General features: G+C 52.4%; 1 protein-coding gene across 1 annotated transcript; it reads right to left on the bottom strand.

Moving 5' to 3' along the window:
- Positions 1–2,486: 2,486 nt before the first annotated feature.
- Positions 2,487–11,681, bottom strand: znf296 (zinc finger protein 296). The gene is made up of 3 exons (XM_029255407.1): positions 11,404–11,681; positions 8,875–9,225; positions 2,487–5,918 (listed from the first exon to the last, which is right to left on the bottom strand). The coding sequence occupies exons 1-3, from the start codon at positions 11,453–11,455 to the stop codon at positions 4,396–4,398; spliced, it is 1,926 nt and encodes a 641-aa protein (XP_029111240.1). The 5' UTR covers positions 11,456–11,681; the 3' UTR covers positions 2,487–4,395.
- Positions 11,682–11,696: the final 15 nt, after the last annotated feature.

Below are 11,696 nucleotides of genomic sequence, written 5' to 3'. Positions count from 1 at the left end.
AGAGCTCGGACCCTCTCTCCGCTCAGTTCTCCCTGTTCGACAGGCTGAGCTATCTCAACTGCTGCCTGTGTTTCACAAAGTTTTGAGTAACACCTACATCTTGATTATCAAGTTGATATCACCTCCAGCGTTTCTTTACAGCTGGATGCTCACGTGTTAAGGTGTCAAGTTGGCTGTTCTTACAAACAATTCCAGGAGTGTTTTACCCTGAAGACACCTGGCCCTTTTGGTATGCCCTAGTCTAAGGGGGTCATTATGGAGGCCAGTTTTTCCAGTTTCCTCCATAGCTGTATAGGCCCTGACCCACGTATGTAAGCATGACTGCTCGGGCGACAAGGTGCAGCCCAGTGCGCAGAAGACACTTCTGTGAGCGAATCATTGTTACGTGACTATACTTCACAAAGCACATTTCAGTGAAGCACATACTTATGTGTAGCTCATGTATTCAGCAGCAGGGGGCATAGTGGGCATCCTGCTGTTGTACTCTAGAGATGGTAACTGAGCCTAAAATCATCAAGCATAAAATTGTGGTTTAAAAAAAAAAAAAAAAAGTCACTTTGGATAATTGTGAAGTAAATACAGCTGGAGAAGCGCCACAGAGTCCATGAATTCAGTGCATTAGATAGTCGCTGTGCTCTCGTTTTCCTTTCTCTTTCGCTCCTCTCCCCTTGCTTTTCGGTCCTGCTCCAATTATCACCTGCCAGTCAGGTGGCGGTTGTGTGCTGCCACCTTGGAAGGAGGCCAGGCTGCTGGGTCTCACTGTCTGCCTAACGAGAAATAGAGGTGAGAGAGAGCGAGAGAGAGAAAGCCACAGACACGCTACGCAGATCCACCCACAGACGCACAGAGCCGGTCCTCCCAGTGTGTTCTTGCAGGCAGCACAGCGATCTTCCATGACAGCCATCTGAGCTCCCCTTAAGCACCAAGCTCCATTTTACAGTGTTTGACCGTTGAGCCCAGAGCATTACGAAATATTTCTGAAATGTTTGCAGCGGTGGGTCTCACTGGCTGCCACTCTGTCACCTGGGTACAATAAGATGACAGTGATAACAGCAGCCTCCTAGGACTGTTTTGAAGGCCCTAAGCAGGGCCCTTGGCAGACGGAGAAACCACATAATTTGACAAATAACACGAGATACTAATGAAAACCACTTCTACTTCCGCTCACAGTTCTGCTCATCCAAGACAATGCTTGAATTTAGCACTGAGGTGTTACAGAATTATGTAAGTTGGAAATTCAGCTTGCCACCTCACCTCGTTATTTCATGTGATTATATTCTGGGTAAAGCGAGAGTTTGCTACCCTTTAGGAATCTGGTCTATCAAGTGACGCACAAGAACAGGACAGAGTGGTAATTCTAGGGTTCAGATTTCATGCACGAACTCTAAGTGGGTGGGGGGGTTGTACAAAGTTTTTAAAGGTGGTATAGCGATGTCAGCATTGTCAAAAAAAAAAAAAAATCATTGTTACCTCATAATGGAATTCCGACAAATTGAGACAAGAGTATGTTACTTGTGGAATGATTGCCCTACAAGGCCGTTTCCTCCTATGCAGAATTCCTTCTGAGAAACTTGAAGGCCATCCATGACCTTGACACCAGCCCTGTCTACGGAATCACACACTTTAGAGATGAGACACTTGCAATCTTTTCGTTTCATTCCGGATGAACAAAAGACCTCTGTTCTGCTGCGACATGGCTATTAAATCTCAAAGTCCACATGCAGCTGCACTCGGGGCACGGCGTGGTCAGCTGATGATGTCACTCCTGAGCGCAGAGGGGCTAGTGCCTGATAAAGAGTAAATCTGTGATTGGCCTGCCACGAATGCCACTGGTCTGGGAACTGCCGTGGAGGTGTGGAGCTACGGCAAGACAAAGGGTACTTGGGAACTCACCCACCTGCTGGAGGCAATTATATTCTATATCATATTACATTATATAACTTGGGCCCAGACAGCAACCAAAAGGCATTGCTTGTTGTCTCGGTTTGGAGGCAAACAAAGCAGTTCCTTGGGTGCATAAATCTCTGGGGGGTGAATCTGCTTGGAACACGATTGCTCATTGCGTAGTTTGCTTGTAAGAACCTGGTTAAAGAATATCTTAATTTCCATCTTCGGCACGACGATAACGAGGGATGTTGTCACAGGAGGGGGGTGGCGATAGGTGGCATTCGCCATCGAGGTTGCATATGGTCCTCCCACACCCCCACCCTGTTGAAAGCTCATTAAATGAGCCTGCTGTTAACGAGCTATCGAGATCATAGAGCTCCAAACTCATTAGAGGGGGCGGGGTCTGGTCTGGAGATGCTGGCACATGGGTTTGTGTGCTCCAGCAACGGAGTCAGCAATTAACGCCATTACCACCGCCACCCCTTCATCCAACACGAAGGCACACACACTCGCACACCTTGCTCTCACCTTCGGCTTCTACACGTCACACGTGAGACACCTCATTTCCTCCTGCACACGGATTCACGACAACCTGCAGAGTAAAGGAATGGGTGGGTGTCACAGTTCACACTTTTCTTGGGACTGGAAATGATCAGAAAGACCTCTGCGTACGGGCAGAATCCCTTTGACAGTGGAAGTGACATTAAATATTTATCATCTGAAAGACAATTACAGCCTGCGAGTAAACATAAGTCGTCAACGGCCCCTGTTATCCGAACGAGTGTCCAAACAAGTTGCGGCTCGCCTCGACTCACCGTCCTGCGCCACACAACAAAAAGACAGCACATTTCCCTTTGTTCAGTTTTCTTTTTTTAATAATCCTGGTCATGTTTAGAACACTAACAATATAGAGGCAGTTTACAATGGAAAATGGCCCGAAGCCCTGCCCTGCACGGAGAGGTGAAAAAAGGGAGCGAAGCAGATGCTGAGAGATGGACAGGAGAGCGCAGCAGACAGACCCAGGAGAGGAACAACAACGACGACGAGCACAACGACTAGGACGACTTTCCATGTGTTGGCAATCTGCAGTGCACTGGTCCCTGAATAAAAACATTTTTCAGTTCAGTAATCACATAGCCTTTCACATGCACACACTTGCAAAATTCCACCCCAAATGTGGGATCAGAAAAATGTTTCCCTGCCATTAGAGTACAAACATTAATTATTTTCATTTGCTAGGAGTGAAAACGAAATGTACAAAAGTCCCTACATACACGCCGTACTGGACAGACACAGAGAAGCACTTACCCAATGCATCCAGCAAGCTTCCATCGCTTCCTAACAACGAGTAAATATGACAAGCCCCTATTTTCACAGCAGTTCAGCACTTTGATCAGTTTCCTACCGTCCGCCCCATGTGCCCATTTGAGTACAAATTCATATTTTAAGAAAAAAAATATATATATTATTAATAGACTTCTGGCAGCAAAACATGCATAAGGGCTCAAAGCAGTTCAGTACATACATACACCTAAAAGCCTTATGAAGTACAAAATACACCCGTTTTTTTTGTTTGAGGACAGTACAAAACACAGCAATTTTTCGATGCATAGAAAGTCAACAGGAGACAAGCAGAAGAACACGAAAGGAAACGGCGTAAAACACCAATATAAGAGCATGTCCCAAAAAAACTTTCAAAGTCCACTGTGTTTGTAAACCCACAGCCACCCGGTTGTGAAATGCTACACACAGACGTTCGGAAGTTCTCTTCATTTCTGTCCCAGAAGCACAGTTTCGCTCGCTGAGGGTAGAAGAGCCCAAGTTCCACAACCATGTTCCAGAGATGCCGAATGCCCCCGTTTCCTCTGAGAGGGGGACTGATAGGAAAAGAAGGAGAAAAAAAGGAAAAAAAAAAAAAAAACAAAACAAACCAAAACGTATATACACACGCGCACACTTCAGTAATCTCATCTCGGCTCGTCTTCGTAAAGGGCTTCTCACTTCCCACCTTTTTCCAGTGGAAACGAATGCTTGCGAGTCCAGTTTGGGCCCCTTTTCCACCCGCGCTCCAAATCGAGCAGCTCCGCTTGCTCCCAAACTCGATTGCCGGAGGAAGAACCGTCCACCAAACTCGGGTGGGCATCAGCAGAGGTTTGGGCACCGTCTGCGGTCACCTTCGTGTGGTGCTTTGTACATGGGGTAGCATCTCGCTGATCTCACCATCTTCTGGGCAACGCTGTGGGCCAACTGGGTACCGGTGTTGAGATTGTCATCAAGAAAAGGGCAGTAGTATCAGCAGTACAATGGCATCTGTACACCCTGGTACCGCAGTACAGTCAGCTGCCCGCAACTAGAGTGCTTTGCATTTTAGCTGAGTGCTTGATGGTTATTTGTCCACTGGTGGCCTTTTCTTTATTTCTGCCGTGACCGATAAGAACATCATTGCCACAGGAGAATATGAAAACGGCGCGCTTTGTTTTCATCGTTTGCGGGATGCGACAGTGCAATTTAGGCAGACGCCGTGCTGTGCTCCACGGCGACATCGGTGGCGGCTGAGGTAGCGTTCGGTTCGCTGCGGAGATCAAGGTCGCTGCCGGCCTCGGTGTAGTCATCGGAGATCAGGCTCATTTCGGAGCAGGCGGCGATGCTGGCCTCCAAGGCGGCATCGCCATCAGGCTTGACGGCAGGCCCGTGGGTGCCGACATCAGCGTGGCTGAGGCCGTGCACCTTCTTGAGGTGTTTCTCCAGCGTAGCGTACACCGTGAAAGGCACGCTGCAGAGCTGGCAGAAGAATGGGGCCCGCGTGCCCCGGGCCCCGTGCGTCTTCATGTGGCGCGTTAGCTTGCTACTCTGAGCGCAGGCGTAGCTGCAGAGGCCGCAGTGGTAGGGCCGCTCACCCGTGTGGCTGCGCCGATGCACCGTCAGGTTGCTGCTGTTACGGAAACGCTTACCGCAGTACTCGCAGGCCTCCTCCCGTTTCTTGCGTCCACCTACTCCTCCGGTGCCTCGCGTTTGCTCGCTCTCCTGCTGCCACTCCTGCACCATGGTGGCTGGGGTGGCCCGCCACTCACTTTCCCACTCTCTGGGCCTCTCGTCCCGCTCCTGGCGTTTGGGAGTGCAGTCGCCGCTGGCGATGCCGCTCTCCCCGCTTCCTCCCGTCTCGCCGCTCTCCAGAGAGCCCTCGGACGGACTGCTGCCGCACGGGGAGGCCTGCAGGGGCTCCCCGGGACCCTCGCTCTCGCCGTCCGCGGCCTCGCCCTGCGGCTGGAACAAGTTGAGCAGGCCGCTTCGGCGTGGGACTCTGACGGCCTCCGAACCTGCCGCAACCTTCGCGTGCTTCGAATGGCGGAGTTCAGGAGCGTCCCTTTCCGCGATGACAGAGGCGTCGGCGGGCGGCTCCTGACCCTTCATCCTCAGCTCCCCGTCCTCCCCAGCTGCCTCATCTCCCTCGTGCCCTGACCAGGCACTTCCCTGACGATGACTCCTCATGTGGCGCGCCAGCTCACCGCTCTGGGCAAAGGCCTGTTCGCACAGGCCGCAGCAGTAGGGCCTCTCGCTTGCATGGGTGCGGCGATGCGCTGACAGGCTGCGCAGCGACTGGAACCGCTGGCCGCACAGCTCGCAGGCGAAAAGAGTCTGGTGAGGAGCAGAATGCGGAAAGGGCGAGGCAGCGGGCGGAGGGGAAGGAGAAAGAACCACGCCGCCAGCAGTGACCTCGGCCAGCTCCCGTAGACGCACCGAGAAGTTGAGAGCCTGCAGTTCCTGGGAGGCAGACGGGGAATGAGTTGCCCCGGAGTTGGCGGGGAGGCGCGATCTGGACAGGCGCAGGGAAGCGGGAGGGAATGCAGTTGTAAGGGTGGAGCTCAGGTGGCGGGGCTCCAACGTGGCGGGCTGTATAGGTGGCTGCCAGTCAGCTCCCTCCTCCTGGTAGATGCTGAAACCATGGCTATGCTGTACATGCTGCAGGAGGGCCCAGGCGCTGGGAAGCACACCCTCACACACCTGGCAGGTGAAGCTGGACGGCTCCTCGTCTGCGGGACAGAGAAAGAGGCGCAGGAGGTCATCGGCAGAAGCGGGCTCCGGAGGACAGTACTTGCGATTGGGGAGTTACTGCAGGTATGCAAACAAAAACGTAAGAGCTGGAAAATAACATTTCAGCATCTGAGATTCAGGAGGATCTCATTATAACTGCAGTTACGGGAAACAAAGGCCGCGAAAAGGGGAAAAGTCATCCTCGGTACAAAATTTATACGTAATTCAGAAAAACTGCCGCATATAGTTGCATTCACAGGAATTTTCCCGAAGTTGTCAAACACCTGGACCGGTGGGCGTCAAGGTGCCTCTGTGTTTAAGGCCAGAACAGGGGAGTAGCTGTAGGAGGATGAAGGGAGGGAGAAGAAAACGAAAGACTGGATGGGGATTCAAACACATCTGGAGATATTTTTAAATGTCGTTAGCTTTGTCTCTTTTTCGAGAGGCACTCGCCAATTAAAGCTGCAAATTGCTAATTAGCGGAACGGAGAAAACGAAGGCTTTATGCAAATCAGGCCTGAGTCAGCCCCCTTGACAAATGAGCTCTTTCCGCATAAATCGAAAATTTGAAGAGAAAAAAAAAAAAAAAAAGGGAAAAGAATTTATAAAATTGAGAGAAAAACATTTCTTCTTCTTTTTTTTTTTTTTCCTGAAGGTTCAAAGCCAGAACGGCATAAGCCTCTTTTATGTTTCTTGAAGTCAAAATCCTTCTGTGTTTTATTGGGGAGGAGGGGGGGGAGGAGTGAAAAGATTAAAAAGAGGAGAGTCTTCCACTCTGCCTGGAGTGAAATAAAATCTCAGAGAGGAGCAGTGAAGACATATCAGGAAGGATGAGGGGAGACAAAGAAAAAGAGGAATGAAAATGCTTAGCAGGTCGAGAAACGCTACGGAATATGCCCCCCCGCCACCACCACCACCACCACCACACACCCAATAATCGCAACAGAAACTCCCACCCCTCGACAACCACCTCTATCACCCTTGGGGGCGGAGGGGGGCTTTGTGTCTGTGTCCTGGGGTGAAATACAATACCCAGCTGGTTTTTCTTTCTCTCTTTCTATCTGCTCCCCCCCACCCCCCCCCACGCACTTTTTTGTAAGGATTCCCATTTGGCCTGGGGATGCACTTGAATATTAAGCAGCAGCAATAACCGCTAATTAAAAATGCAGATTGGCTGTGAGCGCTAACGAGCAGCAGGCAGAATCTCCTGTCCCTCGGGACTGGGGCAGCCAGCGAGAGGGAGGAGAAAAGAAAGGGGTGAGGTGGAGGAGGGGGGGGCAGAACTAGAGAAGAAGGGGCGATGGAAAAAAATCACGGGGGTTCGGAAAACACCGAAACAATGATGGCGAAAAGAAGGAAAAGGCGCAGGACAGGGACACGGGGCTGGCGGAGACGGGCAGATGGGAACCCCGCCGTAGACCGTCCCTTCGAACGCGGTCCCGTCGTCTGTCGGGGAGGACGCTCCTGCGACGATTCGTTTCTCGCGTTGACTGTTTCTTTCACTTTTAACATTTCAGCCAGGCATCGTCGCCCTCGCAGTCATTTCAAAAACGCACACTCTTACCCCTTATCCACAAGACTGTCACGTTATCTTTACTTAAATCAAACTCAAAGAGCAGATTCTTCTTGCCTGCTGAAAAAAAAGACCAAAACAAATAAAAGCATTGAGTGTGTTGATGATATTTCCCTGCTTATGGATGTTTGTATGGTCAGGAGTTTAGTCGTAGATTCGGGGCAGAGAGCGCGTAGGGCCCAGACCGCACGAGTTCGCGAGCTGAGGGTGACGGAAATGAAAACAGGGGCAGGGAGGGACGGAAACAGAGGTGGAAGGCTGTGGACTGACAGAAGCAGAGGGCGTGACGGAGCGCAGTTGTGCTTCACTGGGGCTTGGGGAACGTTACACAAAGGAAGGAAGTGCGACCGTGTGTGTGCGCGCGCGTGTGCGTGTGTGTGTGTGTGCGGGTCTCTGTGTGCACACGCATGTGTGCGTGAGAATGCAGCAGGGTGCACACACATGCAAATAGGCAACATGCAGGAACAACGATCCAAGTTAATCGGCTTGCGTACGGCCGTCACGCGTCCGTATTCTATACGGATTTTGTAAGATCAGCGATGGCCACGTAACTGCAGGCTCGCTTATGGCACAACATGCACCACCCCACAAAAAAAAAAAAAAAAAAAAAAAAAAAGTGTTTTTTTCAGCGTACCGGTAGCGGCCAGGGCTTGAGAAACCGTTTCTTTCAGAGCTCACTCGAGAGCCACAGCGTGACCTCGCACCTGCATAACCAGCTGAAAGGGAGAGCGAGAAACGGCACAGGAGACGACCATTTTATCGCGGTACTGTCCCTCGCTGCAAAGTGCTGCAGAGCTCTGCCTAGTTCCACTGTGCTCGGCGCGACCGCGACCGCCCGGGTCAGGACCGGACCGGACCGGGAATTTTACTAAGCGCTTTAACTACCGAGACCCTCCATCTAGTGCGTTTCACTGACGCCTAAACAGGCTAACAAGAGGAACGGCTGGGCGGCTGCAGTAAGTCCGCTGGGAAGCAAATGTGCTGCTGGAAGTCTAAAAATGTCCATTCGTTTTTAAAGCTATGCTCGTGAAAGCAATCACGGAGAGAAGGATAGCGCCCGATTGGAGGGAGGACTCTGGGCCGAGTGCAGCGGCCTGCACGCGCGCTGTTTACCTGGACATTTCACCTGAGAGACCGAGTCAAGGAGACAAGGGCGAGCTCAGGTGCTGGGGCGCGGCGGGATCCCCCCCAGGGCCACGCCGTACCTCTCCACTGCCTATCTTTTCCACGCAATTAGCACCGGCGTCTTTAACTCGCCAAGGCGTCGCCATCACAGCAACGCAGGGCTAATGAGTCGGACTGGGGAAAGTTCGTTAAAAGGAAGGGGAACCAAAAGAAAAAAAAAAAAAAAAAAACAGGTTAATTAAAGGGCTGGAGCTCACCTGTTACGCCCGGTTCGGCTTTCACGTTGGATTCCTCCCCCTGGACTTGGTCCGTGGCCCTTTTCAACTCCACGTAACCCGACTCAATTCTCGATCTGGCCGCCGCGGGGCCGCGTCGCAGCATACGACTGGCCGGGGAGGGCGGGGTGTGGCTCTGGAGTCCTGTCTGACTCTGGCAGACCCTCCCTGGTCCACAGCCCCCCTGCTTGTGCTGGATGAAGGTGAGGATATGGGCAAGAGGGAAGGCCTGGCCGCACTGGCCACAGGTAAGGAGGTCGCGACCCCCAACTTCCGACTGCGACATCCTCTCGAGCAGCACTTTGCTGCTGACGACCTTAGGCTCGGGGGCATCTGCAAAGCACAGGAACATAAAACAGGGAGACACCGTCACTCTTTGGAGAACCGCTGTATCCACAAATCATACGCGGCAAATATGCAACATTTAAAGGGCTAATAACCGTCCCTCTCAACTTGGCCAACGGTGGAACTGAGAATATGATGGCAGGAATAGCAAGACAGTCTGAAATTGACAGTTTTATTACTGGCAGTTGAAAAAGGAAAAAAAAAAAAGACATTAAGCCAAAGTCCTGTGTCTAACCAATTAAGTTTGTTGTGGAATTGAATCTAACACATGCCTCCCCCCCCCACGTCTGTCTCTTTTGTCAACAGTCTGTCTGGTCAGCAAACACTGACCACTTCCTCTCAGAAGCTCCAAAGCGCAACTAGACAGACGTGCGCTGCGCTCCAAGCTCTCCTTCCCACTTGCGGTCGACTATTCAGTCATGAACGTACGGGTATCACGATCGCAGGAACCTCACACGTCGACTGTGTACCAGGAGGAACGAAATGATTACATCCAGCCATGGAAACGGTCCTTTACAACACCGCCCCAAGGTTCCCTATAAGAGAAACACCTGCAGCAGATCACCCTCGCTTACATATCGTGTAAAAATGCACCTGAAATACAAGAGTCGGAGCGAGTTTCTAAGCCCCTGTGCGGGAGGCGTTCCGATGAACTCGTCCACATTTTCGGCGGAAATGCCCATCAAGGCACAAGTGACCGATACTTTTTAATTGCCGCCTTATTGCTATTTCTGGGAACAAGCACGGCACAATCTTGGAAACGACGCACTGGGTACGGCAAAGGAGAACCGTTCAAAGCGTCCCGAGCCCCCCCCCCGGCGTCGATGGAAGGAGGTGACGCGAGGACATCCTCTGCCACAAGGGAAGCAGGAGCGGCACCCCGGCCCGAGTACAGAAGAGCCACAGGTCCGAGCTCCGTCCGTGGGCGTTGGCTCACGGTCCGGTGGCAGTGAACTCCTGCGTGGCCTTGGCTTCGCCCTGCCGGCAGAGCAGAGCTGGATACACCTGCCCCGGCAAGGCCGCCAGCGCTGGAACAGGTACAGACAGCGCCGAAGAGGAAACATTTCACAAGTGGTTATTCAAAAATGTCACCTTTCCTGTTTGTATCGTGCTTAGTGTGTTTGTGCAGCCCGGCCGAGCAAGGCGCGGTCGAGCGCGTTACCGGGAGGCCCGGCTTTGTGGTCAGGGAAGACGGCGCGTCGTCGGAGCGGCTCGAGACGACGGCGCTCGCCACACGCAGCGCTCGTCCTCAGTAGTGATTTGAGGAGGCGCGCGCTCGTCGCGCGCGGCGGGCTTTCTTCAAAACGTCGAAGCGGCGCATGAACACGACTCCCGAACGACCTTTATTATAGGCCGCGGCGGCCAGAAAGACGGGCCAAGTCGGAAAGTGGTAACGACTGTAAAAGGGGTCGAAACTTGGACGGTTGAGCTCGCGCTTTCGACACCCCCCCCCCACCTCCACTAGTCCCCGTGCGCCGCACGCGCCAAGCGTCTCGAGCACGCGGTCGGCGACACATTCCGAAGAAGCTCTCGCGTTTCTCTCTCTCTGTCATTTTATTTCTTTGAAAAAAAAGATAATCTTAATTAGCCGGTTACGCTCCCGCTGGAGAGAAAGGGAAAAAAAAAAACAAACGAGCAGAACCCGAGTTACCGGCAAGATGCAATAAGGAAGTACCGTGGCGTGCCTTATTATGCCCAAACTGGAACTGAGAAAAATATCACAATAAATAATCTGTTTTGCAAATTCCAGCCAGATAAGAGGAGACAGCGAATCATATAAAATTAAGTCTGAACACAGAGCTGATAGGTTAATACATTCTTTCCACACGGTAGCCTGTGTGTGTGTGTGTGTGTGTGTGTGTGTGTGTGTGTGTGTGTGTGTGTGTGTGAGTGATACACAGTAGTCTACTCTACTTCAATGTCAAGGTGCGCGCACAAAGCACCTAAACTGTGAGTGAACCTGCCTGGTAAAAGTGAAATTGCTAAGCGGTGCTGGTTACCGTCCGGAGTGTACTGGATAAATGCTCAGGTGAGGGTACCGGGGCGGGGGGGGGCACTGACTGTACAAGTTTCGGGCACTCCGATCACTCGCTGTACAGGCTGCTGTTACGCCCGCGCGGCACAGTCACAGCGCTCATACCTCCTCCTCGCCTCGTTCGTTCTTACCTTGAATCGCACTCAGGTGCTGCGGTCGGCTGCCCAGCTTGCGTCGGGACATCCTGTTCGCTACAAAAGGCTGCGCTCCTTTCGCCTCGCGTCCCCCGCCTGAAGCTCCGGCCGCTTAATGAGGTTTAACGTGTCCGAGGGGGGTCGGGCTTGAGTGGGTCCCGCTGTCCACGCCGCCGTCCTGGTCGCTCTTGCGCCGTGTTCAAGTTCAGGCTACGAGCCCCAGAGCGCGAGGAGAGGGCTGGGGCAACTGGCGCACCAGGCGCCGCCCGGTTGGTGGTTCTCCGACCCCG

The sequence above is a fragment of the Scleropages formosus genome, chromosome 10 (genome assembly GCF_900964775.1).
Source record: "Scleropages formosus chromosome 10, fSclFor1.1, whole genome shotgun sequence".
Lineage (NCBI taxonomy): Eukaryota > Metazoa > Chordata > Actinopteri > Osteoglossiformes > Osteoglossidae > Scleropages > Scleropages formosus.
Note: the sequence above shows the minus strand (reverse complement) of the source record. Positions and strands in the feature narration are given on the sequence as shown.

Coding starts and splice junctions, on each gene's coding strand:
- znf296 (XM_029255407.1), bottom strand. CDS start 11,455: ATGTCCCGACGCAAGCTGGGCAGCCGACCGCAGCACCTGAGTGCGATT. Junction 9,226..11,403: donor GCACCTGAGTGCGATTCAAG/GTAAGAACGAAC, acceptor TGTGCTTTGCAG/ATGCCCCCGAGCCTAAGGTC. Junction 5,919..8,874: donor AGCCGAACCGGGCGTAACAG/GTGAGCTCCAGC, acceptor TCTGTCCCGCAG/ACGAGGAGCCGTCCAGCTTC.